Here is a 24,682-nt window from a genome sequence, read left to right on the forward strand (position 1 = left end):
TACTTCTAGACTTCACTGTCAGACACTGAGGCCCGAATTCACAAAGAAGGTTTGTCGACAAACCTTGGTTTTCGTACGTCATATGACGCGTTTTACGCGTTTTTTACAAACCTGGTTTGTAAAGAACAAAAGGAGGTTTGGCGAAACAAAAGGAGGTTTGAGCTCAAACCTTGCTTTGTGAATTCGGGCCTATGTGACTGACTGACTTCTGTTTTTTCTTTTGTAAAACCATACACAAAATGAGCTGTAAAGGGTACATGAGCATTTGTCTACAGTACGTCAATAACCCAATTCTTGTAATGGCCAGAATTAAGTTGAATCCTTGCGCAGCACAACACGTACGACCATTCGGTATAAGAGTATCACTTTAATGATTGCAATCACTAAAGTCGATTCAACAACTAATGGTCGTTATTTTCCCACTTAAAGACATTTTCAAGCCCTTTCGTTTTGAGGGAAGTTCTAAATTAGTAATATCTTTCCAATGTCGTTGGTATTTAACCTTTTAATTTGCTTGGCCTGCAAATGGGACATAGTACATTGTTACCCTAACTACGATTGATTGGTACCCATTTGAAACACCTGGGTCGAGAGGAACGAAAGTGGGTAAAATACCATGTCTAATATTATGATGAAAGCACGGAGCAAGCATCGAACCCGGAACCTCGCGTATGAGATCCATTAGCATATACCAACATAACGCAGCACTTCCGGAATAATGAAAATAAGAAACATTCACTGTTATGAAAAATTTATATAAACTTATACGGCGCGGGGGGGGGGGGGTATCAGGGTAATGTCAAGCTAAATTATAATAAGAAATTTTAATTAATAACCAAAGCATGTAGATCTAGTAGTGTAATATTATGTCAACATGTGATATTAACTTTGCCGAGAGTGTGTATACACTATACATGTATAGGAACTTAAAAAGCACGTTTTTGTCATAAGTAAAAACAAAAGTCTTTAAATTTATCTCCTTTCGTGGTTCAAACTCATATCATTATCTCTCATCAAAGAAGAAAAAAGAAAAAGTTTTTAATGAAAATGGACGAGTCAAAAAAATTCCCGCCCTTGTCATTTAAATGAACTGGATGTTGTTTGAGAGTATTGTTGTCTGCTCTCTTGGTAACGCTAATACGTTGAGTTCAAGTATCAAATAAAGCTGAATAGTGAGTACCTTGTTCACATTCTTTCAATTATTGTGCATCAATAATGACGTCACTTGATCGCCTCGAGTGTGTCAATACAGAGCATCGGTGTTTTTACTGCTTTCATTTTCTTTCTTTCTTCTTTTTTAACTTTTTTTTCCTCAAGTTCTTTTTTCTCTTTCTTTTTTTCTATCTTTCTTTATTTCGTTTCTTTTTATTCCTTTCCTTCTTTCTTTCTTTCTCCATCTCTCTTTCTTTCTGTTTTCTGTCTTTCTTTCTTTAAATTCCTAACTATCTTCATTTCTTTCTTTCTTTATTTTTTCGTCCCTCTCTCTCTTTCTTTCTTTCTTTCTTTCTCTTCTCTCCTTCCTATAGTATCTTTCTTCGTTTTAGTTTCTATTTATCTTTCTTTCTTTCTGTTTAATCTCACTTTTGGACCGTGTCCTATGTTTATCGAAAAGATCCGGAAATCAAACGCTTTAAAAAAAATATATATATTCTTTATAGATGTGTCGTGTAAAGCTCGGTGCACTCCGCACGATTTTTCTGCGATCCCATTTTCGTAGAAAGGGTGCATTGGTAATATATTAGATATGGAAATCTAAACACTAATCATCCTCCTGATTATGGATCTACATAATGACACAAATATCAACAACTAGAATTGTAGTGCATTTGACTCATTAAGTCAGAATAAAAGCCGAACCATACAAGATCGGTACCCCCCCCCCCCCACCAATGATACCAGCGCCCCACCATACCTGGGGGGGGGGCGTTTCACAAAGCCTTTTTTCAATAAGAAATGACAACAATCAGTTACAAATCTGCTGATAGCCAATCAGAAGCAAAGATTTCAGTAGCTTATAACAAAAACTGTCATTTGTCAATGATGACAAGTTTTGTAAAACGCCCCCTGGACACCATGTGCGCTACGCCACCAATAATTTCAGTCAAAAGATGACACAGGAGTCATTACGCATTTAAATATTTCGGCCTCGCCTACCTAATGCCAGTGGTATTGCATCGATAAGAAATCTGAAAAGAAAACATTGAGGCGAGAGCTTAGGTCTCTATGTCCCGGGGGTCTCAGTCATGTAGAAATATTGTAAGCATGCGTGCCCACCGGTTTTTCCAGACACCTTCTAAACGAGGAATTCTTCTTAAGTCAAAATACACTCTAAATGAGGACATCGCGTGGGTTTTTTCAAGATCACACCCTAGACGGGTACTTCAAAAAAGTGTACTCGTAAACAAGTATTGTAAAATAATTATTGTAGCCCCTTGAGTATTTTTAAGTGTGATATAGGAAATACCATTTAAGTTGTTGACAATGTAAAATGAATCAAATTGCGCTTCTGATGTAAAATTCACAATGTAAAAATTAATTTCAATAGGGAAACAATGACATCAACTTTTACACTTCCAAATGGGTTTAGTGCACATGCAGCTATCATAAGTCCTTTCTTTGAAAAAAAGAATTACATTTCAAATTTGATCTATTTTATGTAAAGTACAAGTATAGTGTTTACGAACATTACACAATGTACAATGAACAGTTACTATTTCGAGACCAGCTATACGCGTGAGACTTGGTAGGTCTGGGTCGGTATCGTGGGCATCCATATTGATCTACTGAAGATCTAAAGACCAGCAGGCGCAGGCGACGGCCGTTAGTCTTACCAATGGTCATTATTACCCCTGTTGTTGTTTTCCCTTGTCGGTCTGGCCCTGAGGGCTAGAAAATAACCCTAAACGCGTTTACCGGCGCGTACAGCAGGATTTCAAACCATTTTAAAAAGTATACCGTTTTTTTTAAATGGCCCAAAATGGACGGTTTTGAACGAGCGCGTAGCCAGGATTCCATTTTAGGGGGGGGGGGCGGTAGTGTGCACGCGAAGAGTGCGAATCACTTAAAGAGCGCGCATAGCGCGCTCTCTAAGGGGTGGGTGCAGGGAGGGGGGAGTTTCCCCCCTCCCGCGCAAAGCGCGGAAGCTTTGAAAGAAGACGATTCGTTGTGCCTTTCTCGACTCATAATCCTTGTCTGAATTCAGTCCGCCCGTCCTTTGCATAGCGCGGAAGCTTTGACGTATTATTAGAAAAAGAAGACGATTCGTTGTACCTTTCTCGACCCTTAATCCTTATCTGTATTCAGTCCCCCTCACGCGCGAAGCGCGGAAGTTTTGACGTTTCATCAAATTATTAGAGAAAGAAGACGATTCGTTGTACCGTTCTCGACTCCTTTCCCTTTTTCTTCCTTCGTCCTCTTACTTTTTTCTTCTCTCTCTCTCTCTCTCTTTTTTTTTTGGGGGGGGGGGGGGGGGGCGGCGTTTTTTTTTTGGGGGGGGGGGCGACCGCCCACCCCCCCTGGCTACGCGCCTGGTTTTGAACCCCACTGCGCGGACCGCATCCAATCTATAAAAAAGCACCCCTTTATACGCGTTTTCTTGGTCACGCATGCTTACAGTATTATTTTCTGAATGAGACCCCCGGGCTCTATGTATTTTTCAAATTATGTAAATACATGTAAATGTATATAATCCTTTGGACTTGTTAATAGTGACGATGGGGTCCTTGACGTATAAAAAGTCAAATAGTTGTCTAGACCGATGCCAAACCTTTTAGTATCACAGAACTAAAATTCGCATTGCTTCAAGTATTCATTGTTCCACCGTTTTATGTTCAGTTTTATGTTTATTACCACACTACAAAAGGGGGTGTAAGAAAGGGATTGAAAGCCTCTTCAGTGATTTAATGATTGAAAAGGTCTTTTTTTCGATGACTTGTGTATGCCTTCAATACTATGGTCACATAAGTAAGTGCATGATTGACTAGACATGCATTGTTCAGGTGTGTACTTTTCGTGTAAATATTGACCTACTTATGTCCTATCGTCTATTGTTGCATGTCTTTCGTGTGAAGTGATTTCAAACAAGACAAGGATAATATATACATCTCTCCCTAGTAACCTTCCATTCTAACTCCCTCTCTCTCTCTCTCTCTCTCTCTCTCTCTCTGTTTCACTATCTCTTCTCTCACCCTCCTTCTTTCTCTCTCACCCCTCTCTCTTTCACGGTCTCTCTTTCTCTCTCAGTCACTACCTCTTTCTTTCACTCACGTTCTCTCTCTCTATATGTCACTATCTTTTTCTCCTCCTCTCCTTTTTTACGGTTACTTTTTTCTCTCCTGTCAATTCCCTCTCCACCCCCTCACCATGCACTCCTTTGATTCACCATTACTTCACATTTTCTGCATTTTTATAGTTCTCTCAATGTCCCTTCCCTATCTCGACTTAAAATACGAAACAAATTTGTCAAAGCTTTCCAATAATCTTCTATCTCACTCCTTTGGCTCAGTCAATAGAGCGTCCGCCTCACAACCGGGAGGTCGTGGGTTCGAACCCCGGCCGCGTCATACCAATAGAAGTTAAAAGACGGGAATTGCTGCTACCATCATGTTTGGCGTTCAACATTAAGGGATAGAGCAACGTCGATCTGGTGCTGATCAGTGGCTGCCGGGCTCACGATCAATTGGGCAAAAAGAATTTCCATTTTCGATTTAAAACTTAATAAAATTTGGAGTGGACTTTAAAAGATTATTATTATTATTAACTTCACTCAGTCAACTTGATATCATTCGATTGGCAAGGTTGGGCCCAGTGCACGTCGTATATAATTTTACCCTTTTTTGGTGATGAGGATTTTTTCAAATTTTCGAGTGCCAACAAAATAAATAGTGCTCACTACCCCCCCCCCCCCTCTCCCCTCCCCTGGCGATAGCCGAGCGTGTTTGGACTGTTTTGAATGTACCGAGTGTGGGTAATTTTACTTATGCCCAAACAAAATGATGTGTATGATTTGTTTTATTAGATTATGTTTTATTCGATTTTAAAAAATGATGTTTTATAACATGATTTTACTAATGACCGGTCATTAGCATTTGACAATGTCCGGTCATTATCAAAATTACGTGTTAGGCAAAATAAATGCCTGGTCACGTGTACGCTTCCAACCAATCAGTTGATTAGGATCCACGTCATTATCTTATAATAAGGTATAGCTATTTCATTGAGACAAAACAAGGACATTATTCATTATTCTCAAATACTAATCACAGGAGCGAGACCGCTAGCAGACCGATGACAAACCGAAGAAAATATTGCCTTACCCCGAATGACCAGGATCTTGTTGGATATTAGTCGGTTTGGAAGTTTTAATGAGGTATGAATGACTAATATCCTGTCGGTTATAATTATGTTGGTTTTGAATTGTTAATGGTATTAATGGCTAGGATCTTGCCGGATATAGGTCGGTTAAGAGTCGGTTTGGAGATGTGAATGAGGTATGAATGACCGAGATTTTGTCGGTTTAAGTTTAAAGACCGTCACCACTACTGGGCAAGAAGGGATTAGACCACACAGCGAGCCGTCGAGGTCACTGTGACAGATGGCTATCTCATTAACTCAGCTCTCATTTAACATAAGAAAAAGAGGATCATGGGGGACCAACAGGCACCGATTGGGGAAGTTTTCTATATAGAGGGAGCAAGTAGCTACAAGTATGGCAGTGTGCCTTTAAGGTCGGTTTGGAGATGCGGCCGGGGTATAACTTACTTCAGCCAGACGTAGACAAAAAGCCACTTAATTCTGACTTGGTGGCATTTAAGACTCGTAAATGTCCCTGTATTCAGAAAACAATTTAACTTGACATCGATCGAGTCTAAGTTTAATTTGGACTGGATTTGGCCTACTGAACTCATGACTAAGATATATTATGTACTGTACCATCCAATTATGACAAAAGCCAATAATAATGCTATAACAAGGCAGGTATGAATATTATCATTTATTACAAGTCACCATTGTACATGATAACTATAGTTCGTCCCTGATAAATACATCATCGATAATTTGAACATGTACCCAAATAATATAATGAACAATATATACTCAGACCTCATAAATCATACAGCATGCGATAATATAATATTCATGTTGCTATCTGGATGTAAAATCGGTACACAAATGGAAATATGAAGATTCTTATATCCCAATCGAGCTTGCTCAATCAAAAACAGGCTCGGAGATTATGCATTGAACTATTATTCGTCCATTGACCCCAAATAGTGAAGACAAAGCACCATTTAATCGTTGTATTGTATAAAATAATATTCCCAAAATCATATGCCTACGTCGTTCCCACATAATACCAGTTGCATGTATGCGTTCTTAACTATGACAATAATAACACATAGAATAATTATCGTAATGAATATCTGAATATGACATATAATTCTTAAATTAAATTAAAGAACATCTCCCCTGAGTGACATCTCTTGATTGTTTTATAATAATAATGTCCTCGACAAGATTCATTCTTGATTCCATATTCATCCACTAAATGAATTATTCACAATTTTAAATTTAATTTTTCTTGTTCTTGAACATAAATGAACTTAAATAAAATCACTTTCATTAGGTATGTCCGCACAAAACCTTCGTAGTTTTTAACTATCACGTTTGCGAAACCTCGAAGTTTTAAACAACACTGGGGGTTCACACAGCACCGGAACAGCATTGTTCGAGTTTTAAAATTACAAGCCGGTCAAGCAGGCGTTGTAACGCCGCGACAGGCTGGTGAAACCTCTATAAGCTAATTATAGTATCCGAGCGGCACATAATTATAGTAGGGAGTTTTCGCAAGCTTAACACGGACGGAGAATCTGCGGTTCGTGTGCAAAATCGAGAAGCTACTATATAGTAACCGACTAACCTTTCAGAAACACTTCCAATCTCCAATCGCTTCTGATATATGCACGACTGTCGAAGCCATGTTGGTCGTGATTCAGAAAGCGAAGAGGAATGTACTATTCGACAAACCAAATGTCTGCATCTCTAATGTTTGCCTATTTTGCAGGCGTCAAGATGTTTATCATATACTTTAAAAAAGAGTCTCTTGGTTATTCACACAGGCATAGTGGAATTACAGCTGGCATGGTATATATGAATCTTTCCATCACAGTTGAAGTAAGAATCAAAGACAGGGGCGTACTCGTCGTACAGTTTTCTACAAAGATGCCTATTCCATGAACAAGGCAAAACATAAAATAAATTTTCTCTTTCATTACCAATGAGCGAATAAAAGTCTTGATCGCCCAAGCTTCCCTTGAATAAATATTTTCTCGAGATTAGTTCCGCCACGGGGGGATTGAGGTAGTAATTGTAGAGTTGGCTGCTCCTCATACGAGCAATGTCCAGTAGCACAACGCCGCTATTGAATCCCGGTAATCCATCGGGGGCCGGCGAACCCACGCGCGTAGTGGGATTGCGCGCACGGAACGCTTTGAACGCATCGCGGTACGTCGGCTGCTGATCATGCGCAATGCCCATGACGTTGCTGCCTTGGAACTTGTCGAAATGAGCAAAAAGGCCGCTGATGTCGGAGATGAATTTGAGATCGGTGTCCAGCATGATGATTTGGTGAACGAAGTCAGGAAGGATCCCTCGATGAATGGCTACTGATAAGAAGAAGATGGATTGGTTGTAGTAACCCTGGGTATTGCCGCTGACGATCTGTTGGACAACCGATACAGATGAGGCAAGTTTCTTGGCGATTGTCTCCTGGTCCAAAAAGGTATACTGCATAAAATGAAACAAAGACGAAAAGAAGAAAATATAGTATTTACACTTTTTATTGAAGTTGAGATAATTGAAACGTTGAACAATTCACATGAAAGTAAATTAATGATTTCCTTATGAACTTAATAAAATTTAATATTGACGTTTGCGATTCGTTTAACATGCGGAATGTCATCAAAAGGACTGCTGGGTTTGAAAGGAGATGAGAAACTTTCTCTTCACGTAATGTTATCCAACGTATGGTTCCATTGTTCAAGCATACGTTTAAAAAAAAGGGGGGGGGGGGGAATAAGACAAAAATTCAAGGATAAGAAAAGAAAAAAAAACTAACCGACGGAGGAGAAAAAAAGCACACCCTAACATTTTAAAGGGATCGGGATCTTGGTCTCAGATTCTAAAACAAAATCCTGGATTTAGCTCATGCTACAATGATAATTATAAACCTTCAGGTCAGTCAGGAACCCCATGACTTTTACGAGCCGATCGCCTGTGTGGTTACCAAGATAATTATGATTGGAAATCGAAATTTCATTTTTCGTTTTCCTAACATTTTTTGAAAACACTACAGTCTATTGGGGAACATGAGTGAGTTAAAACTGGTTACTCAAATATTATTTCTTTTTTGAGGTACTTCATAACCCCTGTGTATTAGGAGTGAACCACCCAACTGTTGTGTAAAGTCGTTACACAACGAAATTGCAGTGTAAGATTAAGCTTTCTGAGCAAAAGATATATTGGCTTCATTCAGAGTAATCTGAGTTAAGGCCAAACTACAGAATAAACCGGCGTTATATACTTTGCACAATGACAGTTCTAAGTATAGAAACAGATTTCGTAAAAATTCAAAACAGATTTGACGGCAGCTTGGATTTAATCCGTATAGATTCTTTTATGATTTTCACCAAAGTAGTAACAAATTTCAGTCGTAGTTTTTTATAAGCTATATATCTAGATAATTGGGGGTATAGCTTACGAGGTCAAAGGACCACAATCGGATTAAATCGTCCATTCTGTGCAGGATTAATTTTTGCAAGCTCGGAAAAAGAATGATGTCATGTTTGCTTGGTATGTCCAACAGATTGAAAACCCAGCATGAATGAGCATTAGAGAATGTTCAAAATACAGGTGTAATTGTTCGATTTTTGCACAATAAGAGGTGTCAAGAAGCGGGTTTCTTTAGATACTAATTTCGAATAGATTTGATGACTTGACGGATAGATGGCATTAGGGACTTTTCCGTTTGCACGTCGACATAGTGAACTGCTACGTGAGACGTCCTTATAAGGCACTGCCAGTAAACGACATCACAGTGCCTTATAAGGACGTCACACGTAGCAGTCCACTATGTCGACGTGCAAATGGAAAAGTTGCCATTAATTTGTACAGACGACATGCTTTCATGATCACTATTAGGGACTTTTAGATTTGCACGACGACATAGTAGACTGCTACGTGTGACGTCCTTATAAGGCACTGGCAGTGCATTATAAGGACATCACAGTGCCTTATAAGGACGTCACACGTATAGCAGTCCGCTATGTCGACGTGCAAATTGAAGAGTTCCCATTAATTTGGACAGACGACATGCTTTCATGATCACTATTACGGACTTTTAGATTTGCACGACGACATAGTAGACTGCTACGTGTGACGTCCTTATAAGGCACTGGTAGTGCCTTAAAAGGACATCACAGTGCCTTATAAGGACGTCACACGTATAGCAGTCCGCTGTGTCGTCGTCCAAATCTAAAAGTCCCTTTTCATAACCAGGGTCTACATTGGCAACTTAACGACATGTATTATGTAAACTATCACCATTAAAACAAATGAAAAGAAAGAAAGAAAGAAAGAACGAAAGAACGAAAGAAAAGAAAACAATACAAAAGTCAACAATGAAAACAGCAACGACTTTCAATGCGCTTATTGTTGACTGTCCATAATGTTGCCAATGGCGAATGGAGCTGCTACAGGGGAGTAGGAGGGCACAAGCCTCCTACTCCCCTCGAATGGAGGAAAGAATAAAAAGAGAAGAGACAACTAGAACGAAAGAGCAAGAGGAAAATGGAACATGAAAGATGAAATGACCCCCTTTCCGTATTCTCCCTCTGGTCGGTGGCCTTGCAAATTCATATTCTATCAACCCAATATGGTGCCGGTGCCCCCTACCCCATGCTGTTACTCCGTGCCCCCTTAATGGCTGGTCCTACGATATGCCACTGGTGGTAATGCGCAGCTTGTAAAGGTTATGGGGGGGGGGGGGGTGGGAATTAAAGAGCAGAACAGACCAGTTCACCAATGTATTCAAATTCTATGTGACCAGACTTGTTTATTAGAGACTTCTATACTAAGGGCGTTACGACAGGAAAAATTATCCGAAGCTTTTGCGAAATTACAGTATATCCAGCTTACGAGGTTTTAGTTTGTAAGCACCCGCCTATCGCCGGTGCGGGCCGAAAAAGTACCCCTTTACCTGAGATTTTGGGAACACGCATGCGGTCCCTCCGACTCCGGAGTGAGGGGGGGGGGGTTGCAGACACATCCCCATTGTCAGTCGATGTGCGTAACAGTGTATGCATCATGAGACCAGGGGAGGGGGCATTATGCTTTGTACTTTACACTATGAACATGACAGACAAAGAAAGCGGACAAAATATACAGTTCCTCAGGTAGACAAAGGAACATCCCTTCACTGCTATTATGTAAAAAGGTGAATATGCATGTGACACCTGTTCTACACATTTTTACATAATAGCAGTGAAGGGATGTTCCTTTTTCTACCTGAGGAATTGTATATTTTGTCCGCTTTCTTTGTCAGTCATATTCATCACCTCCCTGCTCTGCTCAAGGCTTTAGGAATTGTGATACAGACTGTGTCTGAATACAAATATCTATAATGGTGGACATCCGTATCTGGTACCATAGAATACAGACGATAACCATTGTGACTATTAATTGAGAAAGTAGCCGAGTGAAAAGATAAACGATTTTAATGAAGGAGGGAAAAAGAGCAAGCAAACAAAGAGATGAAGATCGATGAAGCTTAACGGAGAGGAACGAAAGAAAACTAGCTAGACAAAAATAGATGCAAGGGAGGAAAATAATAAAATAGGAGTAGAAGCGGGAGAAAATGACAAGAAAAACAAGAGGACCTGGTAAAAATGAGAAATTAGATCACCGGAGCGCGTCTTATTACAATCCGAAGCCCTGTATGTTAATCCCTTTTCCGTATTTCCGGGCCTGCTTCTCAAACAGAAGCACCTCGGTGAAATCCCACTTCAAAGGGGCTATACAATGAAAATATTTACCCGCAAGAAACAGGTCCCATTCTTACAAGATGTCAATAGGTATACAGATTAGCACTTGAAATACTGAACAACCCATCAGCCCCCCAATTCGGTTTTTGCAGCGGGCAGAGATAGAAATCAATTTTTTTCTCAAAAGACGTCATTAGCAAACGCCCCGATGCCACCAAACCCTTTTGAAAAAGCCAACACTTGTTAGACAACTGTTGTTGTACCTCAGGGTCTCATCCTTTCGTGGACTGAATTGTAATGAATGCTGAGTTTACTTAAAAATGTAGGCCTTAGGGTAAATAGTACAGATGTATGCATACCAGCGTCCTCGGAAGAATACAAGAAAATTATATTTGCTTTCCATTTGTTGTTCCTTTAACTTGTTAGATTTATTCCTGCGAGTCCCGATATACTCCGCTAGGAATGTTGAGCATTTTTTTCTTAAGAGTCAGAACCGCCCCCTCCCGCCCCATCAATTCCACGGTAAATAATGTTGAGCACTTTTTTTCTTAAGAGTCAGAACCGCCCCCTCCCGCCCCATCGATTCCACGGTAAATAATGTTGAGCACTTTTTTTCTTAAGAATCAGAACCTCCCCCTCCCGCCCCATGAATTCCACGGTAAAAACTACCATAAATAAACGAAATGTGTAGTAACAATTCTAGTATACTTCTAACCATAGTTATTCTCATAAAGCTCTGATTTACTTTAGATCAATCCACTGCAATGAAATAACAAATTTCGACTTTCTCTTAGATGATGAAATGAATATATTCAATTGGACGGACGTTAAAAAGTCCTTTCTATTTTTTTGGTAATTAAACCCCTTTTTTTTAGCCAATGCAACTCAATGCAATATTTTATATTCATCATAACCTGATTTATATAATTTCTTTTCTATTTTGGTAATTGTTAGCATACCTATGCGCCTTAATAATTGTGTACGCATCATAATCTGATTTATATCAGTTGAAGAAAACAAAACAAGATTGGTATCTCGGTCTGTTTGTGCAAATAATGAACTAAATAGTAAATTGAGCATTTGTAATAGCCTTCCATTGGAATCTGTCATTCTCTATATACTGTGATAGATTATTCGTAAAAAGAAACTTTAGCAAGACATGCTCCGAAGAGACGCAATAGTGTGAGAACTCGCTTCCAGTTTCATTTCCCAGATGTCCCCTGTTGTGTGCTTAATTGCCAAAAAAAAAAAAATCGATTCAGAACTGGTGTAATTCATTGCTATAATTATTTTCAATTACAGTCAACATAACCAGAAAGACTTTCAACAAGCACAAAAAAAAATTATGCAACTTCAGTAGCCTTGTTCCTTTGCAATTGAAATCATGACAATGGCATATTAGTTATTACTTTATCCGATACCAATTTCTACTTGTGTAGGCAATGCAATAATGACTTTGTATTCAAATCGCCATTAATTGATATGATTTCTTGAAAGTCTTCGCGATTGTGTTCAACCAACCAAATCAAATAGCCCTAATGAAAATGAAACGTAGTCATCGTAGTAAGGCCAATGAAATAGGTAATCCGATTAGAAAAGGACAATTATACCTTCATTTTTTTTTACTAATAATGCGTTCTTGTATAGCGCATAACATAAGGTCCCTATGCGCTTCCAAACAGTTATGATACAACGTCCCTATATGCGCTTCCAAATAGCTTTGGAAATCATTACCCTATAACTTTAGCTCCGGCAGCCGTTAACAGAGCACAGTGGATTGTAAGGGACACTCCTACCAGGTACCCATTTACCTAACCTGGGTGGAGTGAGGCAAATGTAGATTAACGTCTTGCCAAAGGACTATAATTGTTGTGGCAGGGATTCGAACCCCGTATCTTGTGGCTCGCCGTCCAGAGACGTATCAGAGACGTATCTGGACCACAACGACAGTACGACTCTATAATGTACATGGTATTTCCTTACAAAAGATTAGAGTAACCCTTTCCTTAAACTTTTATCTTCTTTCCTCAAACTTGTATCTTCTTTCCTCAAACTTTTATCTCCTTTCTTCAAACTTTTATCTTCTTTCCTGAATCGAACACGCCAAAAATGCGGGTATATTTAGACTTCACTGAAGTAATATAATTTTGTATTACCTTTACGTAATTATCGGAGTACATTTGTCAAGGCATTGTTATATATACTGCATCCTTGACCAGCAATAATTTTATCTACTCTTCTGAATCAACATAATCAAATAAGCCGAATAGTGTTTCAAAGTGGCAGGTACTTTTGGCATCAGTCGTAAAAGTCGTGAAAGTTTATTACGATTGCATAACCCGTTAACATTATGCTGGATATCAAACGCAAACTTGGTTTGGTTGGTTTAAAGCGCCACGTGGTATTGTTCTGTATTCCTCAATCAGTATCCATTAAAATCACGATAACAACGACTTTCTTGGAATCATAACAAATAATGTTCGAGTTACGTAATACAGCACTGCAACGTGTGCACATTTCAATGGGTCAGACGAGGGGCAATTTAAATTACCTCAGGTTAATTTTTGGAAAGTCTTTAAGATGGTGTTGAAACGCAATTAGTCTGAAATCAGTTGTATATTAATCTGTCCTGAACCTTTTATTTGAGCGCTCTGTGTACAAAATAATGAGATGTTTCCAGTATTCAACGAACTTTTACTTTCCAACAAATTTGAACAGATGCAACTCTCAGATTTTCGTTGTTTCCAATCACAGTTTCGAAGGAGGAAGGTATAGGGTTATCTCCTTATCTGATCACATCCCTGGTATACCTGCATTTTCCTTATATTTCCTCATTGGGTTTGAAAGCGGACTAGTCTCATATCAAACATGAAAATAAAACTGGGTATCGAATCACGAAACCGCCCTACAAGCACAATTTCACCGACATCAATTAAATTATACTTCTGACAGTCCCGTGAAAATGATGATCCAATAATAATTGATACCTAGATCTAGGGATGACGTTCATGTTAAGGCAAGAGTGAGATTCTGTTTCTTATTGGTAATTTTAAACAATATTTCTATATGTCAAAGTAATATTGAAAACGCCTTGCACGGCGAAGAGAGTCAACACTTGTAAAAAGATTTTTTTTTTAAACCCCAAAAACATAATTGAAAACTTTCCTTAAAGTATGGCGGCAAAATATCTATTATCAGCAAAGTACATGCATGAATTTTGCAACTGACAGTATTTTACTCACCCCATTTCTTGTGTAAAAATGAGGGCTTCAATTTTCAATAATAGAGAGAAAAACAGAGAGTCTTTTGATCCAAAATTTTGCACGTACTTTCATCACCATATCTTGCTGCTACAGATATATTTTAGATAGGCCTGTTACATTTTGAGGGCTTGAAAATCCACGGTAAGGGCTTTAAATAATTTTGATTAAAACAGGTCCGAGCCTCCTCCGGCAACGTTTTCTCTAGTGGTCACACTGTGCTTATTCTGCACTGTTCTCTTGAAAGGAAGACGAGTGTAATATAAGACTAGTATGACCATCGTTTTTTCATAATAGCTCTGCTAAAACATGTGCGATGATAATACATGTAGCATAATGGCGCCCACAGCTTAAACGATTCGTATAAATAAGATGATGTTATGCCTATTGCGATGTGTTCATTGTTGGGTAATACATTTCAAGTTCGACTCGGGTCCATATCAAAATTATTAAGGTATTTCTGCATGACAAGGGAATGAAAATTATTTTTAAAGAAATCAACAAAAAGAGGATAATAGAGATAAAAAGAGGACGTTAAATATAAAAAACACACTGATGATGAATACCTAAATCAATAACGAAATAAAGAATATAAAAGGCAAGAAACCGACTCTACAATTGGAAAAGAATGGAAACTAATACATCTTGGCATCAAACAATGACAAGAATTAATGTCATCGATCTGTTGTACTCTTTTACTTCATGGCCTTATGACCCGCTCTTTCGAACAAAAGCGAAGAAAAGAATGCGATGGGTTTATTGATCGCTTATATTCGTCTTAAATGGTCTGTAAGGCAATTTCCATTTACTGTATATTGACGATCAGCTTATATGAAGTCTTTCGTCTTCTTTGTAAGTTGCATAGGCAGGCAGCCAGTGAAAACGAATTCGTTTAATACAATTATGGACATGCAAGCATTGCTTTAAACAAACAGAACTTTGTTATTCCTGGCTCATTTATCCTGATTGAGGTGTCAAATGAAAAGGGCAGAAAATGAACTTTCTAGAAATGTGATATTTTTTCTTTGATAATTCAGATACCGTTCGCCAAATGACTTTTTAGGTACACTTTCTTCAAATTGTTTTTAATCACTCATGCGTGAAATATTCATCATTATGAGTTGCAACAAATGAAAAAGGAGGATCTAAGCTTTGCAAATATTTGTCATTTATTAATTATAATTGTGATTAAGTTATGATAAAACATCGATAACTCTCGGTTTTGTTTTTTTCCGGAACGCACTGTATAGAGAAACCTTTTTTCTGCGATAAAGAGAATGAATAATGCTGGTGGGCACCTCTCTGTCTTGCTTTTCTGGATTGTATATTTTGTAGTTGCATAAAATTGGGTATTATGGTATGAAGGTCAAAACCATATAACTTCATCTTTAAAGCTAATCTGGAGCTCTGGTATATGGGAATCGCATTTTGAGAGAAAATTGCTATGATTTATTCTGGATTGTTTATCCTGCAGTAGATTGGTTGTTTGAACAAGTGAAATAAATACTTACTGGAAATCATCTTCAATAAAAACTACAACTCACTCGTTTGCACATGATGACCTGTGTTTAAGCAGCCAATATCCATTTTCTACCAAAATTGTGAAGCAAATGTCATGTAATCTTGAAAATTCAGTGCAGGTTTCGTTGGATTCTGTGAGACTTTATTTTCTATATTTACCAGATGCACCTTTTGGTGAATCCATTCAAAATATATATTGACTGCCAGAAAAGAAAACTGGGGACCTCGGATCATTATAATGATAGGCAATATAATGTTGGGTATTCCGGGAGCACAATATTAACGATGATTACAAGAAAAGTAAAAAGGAAATCAGGAAAATGCCACAAAGGTACAAAAATATAAAACATCACTTTTTGATAATGATCAGGACACAAGATAAGATAAGAATGTACCTAGCAAGCGTAATAGCGTATAGGGGGAGGGGAGGGGGGGGGGGGGGGATATATAGATTTAAAATTAAACACAATCGCAAATATTTTCAAAAAATCACACCAAGAGCTGAGCAATATAAAAACCCTATGGAACTGCCCCGATAGAAATCATCTCCAGGCTGCGTAAATGGTCGTTATAATGTTGGCAAATTTCAACGGGTGATGGGGTGTTATAGTTTGATTTTTCGAAAGTCGTTCCGATCGAGTTGTAACTTTATAAGAAATAGTGGTAATGGCCTACCTGTATCTCTACTTTTGACCTGTACTTCCTGCTGAACATCGTCATCGTCTCTTCCAGATAGAGCCTACTTGGCTCGTCAACCACAAAGAAGAAAAACAAAGGAATAGACGACTTCTCTAGGATCGACTTCATGCACACCTCAAACCGTTTCTTGTGGTACGACATGGTCTCTACGCTCGTGAGGGGGATCAACACGTAGCGGAATCGTCCCGGGTCGTCACTCGGCGGCGAGGAGATCGACCTCCGCAGGATCCCATCCGGCGCGCTTTTGTTGTTGTCGAAAATTTTGGCGGGCAGGTTGAGGTAGTCTGCAAAGCGGCTGACGCGATGCCGCGTGCTGGCGTCCTGACTGGCATGGAGCATGGGCCCCACGATGGCGGTCAGGTAACCAATCCAGAAACAACCGATGATGACGAGGACGGGTCGGAGGAGGGACCAAGTTATCCAGGTGATATGTTGATACTTGGTCAGTGACTTGGGTCGGACTAGGGGTAGAGGATCCGAGGTTCTTCTCGTGAAACACAACATCTTCGAGGAAATCAAATATTTAACAGTTCGAAGTGATGATAGATTCTTTGAGAGTCGATGGGGAGGTTCAATTGTCTTCCCCTTGAAGTTCGCTACGACAAATGCGTGACTGATAAAAATCCTTTCCGATAAAGAGATCTTTTAATTTTTCTTCCAACATGCGATACGCATTGGTCAACGCGACATTATGAAAAGAAAGTTAGTAGGCCTATAGCTATTGTAGCGACGGCGATGTAATAAAGGAGCGAAATAGACCGCAATTACCGCAATTATCTTGTCAAGTCTTTTATTGCGCTTCGACAAAACTCCACTCTCATTGAGGTCAGTCTACAACATGTGAGAAGAGCGTACGTCATGCAACCATCTCCTTTTGTTGCGAGAAATCGAAACGTTCCTGGAAGAAATGATGGTCGGGACACTCGGGTGGTCAATAAATGAAGACTAACTGGTCATCTTGTAAAATGGTCATCTAGATCCAAGGTTCACTAATATTCAGCGCCGCCGCGCGCGCGCACTGAAAAACACACTCACTTATGTGCTATTAGCTGTTTATCGAGACAGACTCTGACAGAGATAAACCTCGCAGGTGATTGTGTGCCTGGCTGGTTGACGACAATGATTGTTTGCCTGAGATACGAGCGAATAATATACTTGTGTATGTGTGACCCGACACGCTTTACCTTGCATGCCTTGAGCTAACATCTTCCAGTCTTTGCGGTAATTAGTGAATGGCCATCTGATTGGTGTGACGTCAGATCTGCCGCACTTAGCAAATAAGACACGCATTCACCTTGTGGAAACACAAAAAGAAAGTATAGGTTTTGTCTGTTTAATCAAGTTTTATTGTCATCGATCTGTTGTACTCTTTTAATCTTATAGCCACCCGCTCTTTCGAACAAAAAGGTAAGGAAAATTCTTTTAAAAGGGGCAGGTTGGTTAATGCGATGGGTTTATTGATCGCTTTTATTCATGGTCTCTTAAATGGTTTGTATAAGGTAATTACAATGAGATTTTTCCTTACATTGATCCTCAAAGTTGTATACATTTATTTATAGAACATTGAAGAGATCGACGATTGTGGCATAATAGGTTATTAAGGAACAACTGATTGTCCTGCTGATCTGTATAGATCAAGTATCAACTCTTATTATGATTATGAAGGAATAACACACGACTGCATCAGGCTCTCAAAATAAGCCCCAATATTGCAGAAAACAGGATTTTAACGCAATTCTACCCCTTTTAATATGAAAATCAGTGTTAAAGATAAGCTTCAGTTCTGATGACAGAAAATAAATTCTCACAGAATCCAATAAAACTTACAATGAATGTTCAAGATTACAAATAAATGACATTTGCCGAACGATTTTGGTTGAAAATGTATAGGGGCTGAGCAATGAGCATAGAACGATAAGGAAATCCAGGTACGTAGGCGTGACACCATGACTTGTGCTTTACACGGATCACTACGTGCAAATGAGAGTTGTGGTTTTTATGAAAGATGATTCCCAGCAAGCTTTTGTGAGTCTGTGTTTATTTTTCTAGTTCAAACAATCAATCTACTGCAGAATAAACAATCCACAATGATTCAAAGCCATGTTCTCTCAACATTACGATTCCCATACCAGAGCTCAAGATTAGCTATACGGTATATAGAAACGGCACCCATTTTGCCGTAAATAAACAAGGATCACGGCTCATTATTAATTAACCCTCGCTTTGGTTTTTTTTTCAAACTTAAAGAGACTATGAGGCCAAGGCAGTTTCATTCATGACTTCATGAAACCATAACGCCAATAATTATCTTCATAACTTAAAGCTAGGACATTGTAGAACCGTGTGAAATCTACCCCTCACGAAGATCCTTTTTTTGTGCCCAAGGAGCTAGTAAATGTACTTCCACAATCCATTTTTTTCCGCGTGTAGAAACAGTCATCCATATCGTTACTACTATTATTAATATAATAATCACTATCATATTTATTTAATGAACACCACTTTCATCAACTTTACCGGGCTATCATTACTTAATTTCTTTATTATTGTAATATCAATATTATTTTTATATTATTATCATATCAAAGTCATGTTATCATCATAACCACCACCACCATAATCATTTCAAAATCGATAGATCTTTTTACCTCTGTATATCGCTACATAATATTGTGCATTATGCATATTTCGAAATTATATAGAATTATGAAGCATTGTGAACATATTGGTATTGGTATACAGAGGGGCATTAATCCATCTTCATGGATGGTCTATACATGTAAAATGAACGCTCGAGTCCATATTGGAATTATTTTGATTTCTAAATTAATTAGGCAACTATAATTACGCATCGTTTTGTACCAACTGACTCACTGAATTGAAAACGGGAACAAAAACATAAACAAATCAAAAGAAAAACACGAAAGCATAAACAAAGAAAGAAAGTAAACGTAAATTCTACATGTATATTTGATGTACAAATCGTGTGTGAGGGTGGTTGTGTGTGTGTGTGTGGCAGAGAGGGAGAGAAGCAGAGGAAAATAGAGACAAATATATTTATATAGTCGGTCAGAGAGAGATCGAGAGAAGGTGATGAAGAGATACAGAGATGAATTGAAAATAAAATGAGGCAGATATTAGGGGGTAGCATTTATTAAAAAGTGCAGGGGCAGAGTAGGAAATGAAGACACATATAGAGAAGAGAAGAGAAGATAGAGAGAGACAGAGAGAGATTGAGTGAAGAGGATAGAGAGATACAGAGACGGATTGAAAAGAAAGTGAGTCAGATAAAAGAGATAGTATTATAAGAGAGGCTCTAGGGGCAGAGGAGGAAATGAAGAAACACATAGAAGAGAGAGAGAGAGAGAGAGAGACATACATACATAGTCAGAGCGAGTGAGAGAAGGTGATGGAGAGATGCATAGAAGGATTAAAAAGAAAATGAGGCATAAAGGAGGTAGCATTTATCACAACGACCAGGGGCAGAGAAGGAAAGGCATTCAGACAGAGAAGAGAGAAAGAGAGAGAGAGAGAGAGAGAGAGATTGTCATAGCAACATGCAGAGAAAGACGAAGCGAAAGCTAACACTGATATCTCACACTCCTTACAGCGTACACCTTGCAAACAGAGAAATACACAAGAAACGACCGTAAAAATCTTAAACACACAAGTTGTGAAAATGCAATCAGCTTTACAGATCTAATATCGTTTGTTACACGATTAGATATGAAAATGACATAACATAGAATACGCCTGCAAGTTTTACTTCTCTACGATTTATTGAAATGACATATTAAAACATTTCAAGAATAATTCCAATATCTTACAAATTATGAAGCAAGTATTTGATACCTTATTATTTTTTAAGTCGGTGTAGGTACTATTAGATCAGAACGAATTATAGCTCGTGGGATGAATAGAAGATGTGTATTAAATTAAATTAAATAATACAAAATCAAACCACAATAACAACAATTCATACAAATTGTAAATCATGGTTGTCTACAGTGTTCATCTGCAGAACGAATAAGACCCTTAAACACTAAACAAACAAAGAAATTACACATACAATCCGGGGCTAAATGTGTTGTCAACGAAAAATGCGTTTAGTAACAGGATACCAGATTTAGAATCCAAACAATAATCAACGATGACAAATCAAATTAAACACTGAAACAAACAAACACCAAACTAACTATTCTACAATATTAAATAAGTGAGGTAGACATGGTTGTGAAAAGGAAGTAATATGTAATAAAACATAACTTCTGAACAAAGAGTGCAGAGTGCATTCAACTTCGATTAATTAATCGAATGAAATAATTTGTAACGAGGCACTTAACCAAGATTTATCCATTAAATTTGATCACATTACGAAAATGGCCTATTACAATAATTTTGTATGATACATATTATATATAAAAGTACAACGTTTTGAGTATAATATTCAAATGTTGATAATCAGTGTAACATAGGTACAAAAGACATTTATTTTAATCAAATCATAAAGGAAAACATAAAGTAAATCGGATGATACAATAATGCCTTACTGTATAAATAAATACGGAAAACCAATTCTGTTCAAGAAATAACTTGTTGGCAAATTCAGATTAGTCTGTATAGTCTCTAAATGAAGCCATACTATACAACACAATGGCAACATATCACTTGTATTTATATCCGTCCTCCATTAATCCCCACAAATTATTTCACCGGGGCCTACAACTTTACAAGCTTGCTTAGATACAGGTCCCATCATATTTCTATGTTAAATCAGAACTATATATTGACTTCTTATTTTTATGTTATTTATTATGTATTATTGAAGAAAAAAAATTAATATTTTGAAATGTATATGTAACATGAGAAATATGAAAATAAATGAAAATGAAAAATGAAATATCACGGGTATAACTGTATCATTTGCAGAAGCATGGTGGGAGTATCAGGGGAGAAAATGCGATTATGTCGACAGGCTGTCAAAAACAGATCTTAGATTTCAGTCCTTGACCATACAGCAACGTTGCTACGGACGCATTCTCGTTGCTATGACGATGTCGAGAATGGATTTCCCCCTATTCGCCCGAACCACCTATCCGCCAAAGCCATAGAGAGTCCGTCCTTGTCGCTTGAGGGCGTAAACTACATCCATCGCAGTGACTGTTTTGCGTTTGGCATGCTCGCAGTAGGTTACAGCATCTCTGATAACGTTCTCGAGGAAAACCTGGAAGAAAGACAAAAAGTGTTAAATTCCAATTTATCCAAATCTATATATTCAAAAAAGTAAATCTAATTTGAAAAGAAAAACATCAAAACAGGCAGGCGTAAATACTCACTCCTTAATGATAAACGCCTATAAACCTAAATAACAACAATAACAGAGAGAGAGACACACAAACAGGGAGAAAGAGAGAGAGGCGAAGGGAGAGAGGTGGAGGGAGAGAGGTGGAGGGAGAGAGGCGGAGAGAGGCAGAGGGAGAGAGGCGGAGGGAGAGAGGTGGAGGGAGAGAGGTGGAGGGAGAGAGGCGGAGAGAGGCGGAGGGAGAGAGGCGGAGGGAGAGAGGCGGAGGGAGAGAGGCGGAGGGAGAGAGAGGGAGAGAGGCGGAGAGAGGCGGAGAGAGGCGGAGGGAGAGAGGCGGAGGGAGAGAGGCGGAGAGATAGACAGACAGGGACAGACAGACAGACATACAGACACAGAGAGAGAGACACACATAGAAGAGGGGGCGGGAAATGATAAATAGGGGATGGGGTTGATGTGTGACAGAATTTACTTGAGATGAAAGAGGAAAAAGCAACAACGGGTAGTAGTGTTGGCCTCATTCATTACAGAACAAAGCTCTTAGCATATATTCATCGAACTATTTGCAGAATTGCAATCCACATGAGGATTCAAGTACATTTTTAGCATTGTTCAAAAAAATTATCTTGAATTATTGTCAATCAAAAATAATCAAGCCTAGGAGCTGTACTGTTTTTTTTCTCTCGGTATAATACTTTGAAATTTATCAGACATGATCTTAAAAAATACAACAAATATTATATCGACAAACTTTTTGAAAGATATTCAACTTACAAACGTAAAAGAAGTAAAATAATATACTAAAGTCGCTTGACTGAAATGTCGATCTTATTAAAATAATCTGTCCATTTGACCGATTTTCATTTGATTTTGACAAAAGGGCCTGATTCAATTAACTTACAAAATTGTTGATTTATTTTTACCGACAAAGTGTAAACCGACAAAATACTAACAAAATTAGTACAAATACTATTTTCCAACTTTCAATTTAAATCTATCAATGAGAATAATAACTTCCACTCGTCGATCACTCGGATAAATATGTAATTCAATTATCAAAACATTTCGGTACGCATGGACGACATTTTAAATTCTATAATACTTTTGGTTAAAATCAAATGTTGTTTTTGAAAACAACAAAAACAAAGAAGCTGTCTTACCTTCAAAACGCCACGGGTTTCCTCGTAGATGAGACCGGAGATTCTCTTGACACCTCCCCTCCGGGCCAGGCGTCGAATTGCTGGCTTGGTGATCCCCTGGATGTTATCACGCAACACTTTCCGGTGCCTTTTGGCGCCGCCCTTCCCCAGTCCTTTCCCGCCTTTTCCTCGCCCAGACATGGTGATATGTCGTCTGCTCTCACTTGATTTACGCTAAACCCGAAGCTACGATGACCTTTTCTCTCAAAATTACTACGAAGGGACGAATAAAGTAATTTCCAGTTTTTGTTTATTGTGGCTTTCGGCAAAATGATGTGCCTATACTGTCGTTCTAGCTTTAAAAAAAAAAAGCTAATACGAGTAAAGATATCGTGAGTTCAAATTATCAATATGATCTTGCGTACTCAATCGACCGAAAATTTGAATAGTGTTTTCCCGCTGCATAAATTTACATCCTATTAAAAAGCTTAGCTAATCAGCAGCAGCACGCGGCGGCAGATGCTGTTCCCGTTTAGGTACATATTAAATTTATTACACGTGTACGTGTTACTTCTCTTTTGAATTGAGAGTTCATTGATCCCTCTCTCTAATTTACATCATTCTGTCAAGGAATTTAGGTCATCAATCGACCATTGTTTTGCTGCATTTAAACACTCTGCTAACAAATGTTTTGACGAGGCATTTAATAAAGCCATTCCAAACAAGAGTTGCCTTTGTAAATCTATATTTTTTCCAATGTCTTAGAACTAATGCATGTACTTGTACCTGCAACGAGCTCTAAACGTTCGGCACAAATACAGACGGGATAAGAGAAAGGTCTGCATCTCTTCGGTATACATTACCATACCAATAAGATTACGCATTCAGTTTTATGGTAGCATTTTTCTTATATTCCTGGTGACAAACTAAAGCTATCGGTTTAAAGATGATAACATCTTCGTTGATAGAATCCAACATCGACCTTTCATGTGATTTTTGTTTATTCACCATTTCAGACAAAATACATAAACAATACAATTTACATAACAAATCAAAAATTACAATAAAGTTTCTATTAAAACTATAAAGTTGTAAAGTTAATATGGCTGGGATACCCCCTCCCATAAGCATAGGCTTGACCGTCGCTTTGTCAAGTGACCCTCAGATAGTCGTCATCGACATCCTTCGTTTGAAAAATATGCATGCCGGTGACGAACTCTGACATGCTGTTTTCTAAAAGAGTAGGAATTTCTGAAAAACGCTTTTCAAATTTCACACTGCATACTATATACCGATTTACTGACATATTAAAATTGTATGCATACTGTTTAAACGAAGGTTGTTCTCGACAACCTGAAAGCTTGTCCGAGGCTTGTCTGACATAGTAACAAGTAATGTATGCAGACTGGATTCCAAGTATTGTAATTCATCCATTAATAGCAAATTAATGAAATAACTTTTATCTATGTTAAATATGTTAGTGAACGGTTAGTGAACTGGGTATTAAGTATTCACAGAACATTCAATCTGGAAAAAGGAATCTGTTTGACGAGACAATGCCACATCAGATTCTGAAAAAGCAAGTTGTATGCCTGACCAGAAAAGACTCTTACCGAGGAACAATAGAAAGCATTCCAACTACGAAGCTTCCTGTATTATTGTTGAGCTATTCCATACACCTGTCTAGTCATTATTCTTGTTGCTACGTCGCTCAAGGTTGAGCAA

General features: G+C 38.3%; 2 protein-coding genes across 2 annotated transcripts; both read right to left on the reverse strand.

The window, feature by feature from the left end:
* Window positions 1-6,097: 6,097 nt before the first annotated feature.
* On the reverse strand, window positions 6,098-17,727 carry LOC115918677 (xyloside xylosyltransferase 1-like). The gene is made up of 2 exons (XM_030986825.1): window positions 16,496-17,727; window positions 6,098-7,785 (listed from the first exon to the last, which is right to left on the reverse strand). Exons 1-2 carry the CDS (start codon window positions 17,021-17,023, stop codon window positions 7,111-7,113), a joined length of 1,203 nt encoding a protein of 400 aa, XP_030842685.1. The 5' UTR covers window positions 17,024-17,727; the 3' UTR covers window positions 6,098-7,110.
* A 2,444-nt stretch (window positions 17,728-20,171) lies between these two features.
* Window positions 20,172-23,391, reverse strand: LOC115924509 (histone H4). The gene is made up of 2 exons (XM_030986826.1): window positions 22,979-23,391; window positions 20,172-21,743 (listed from the first exon to the last, which is right to left on the reverse strand). The coding sequence occupies exons 1-2, from the start codon at window positions 23,156-23,158 to the stop codon at window positions 21,612-21,614; spliced, it is 312 nt and encodes a 103-aa protein (XP_030842686.1). The 5' UTR covers window positions 23,159-23,391; the 3' UTR covers window positions 20,172-21,611.
* Between the last annotated feature and the right edge of the window lie 1,291 nt (window positions 23,392-24,682).

The sequence above is a fragment of the Strongylocentrotus purpuratus genome, unplaced genomic scaffold (genome assembly GCF_000002235.5).
Source record: "Strongylocentrotus purpuratus isolate Spur 01 unplaced genomic scaffold, Spur_5.0 spur5_scaffold_16, whole genome shotgun sequence".
Taxonomy (NCBI): Eukaryota; Metazoa; Echinodermata; class Echinoidea; order Camarodonta; family Strongylocentrotidae; genus Strongylocentrotus; species Strongylocentrotus purpuratus.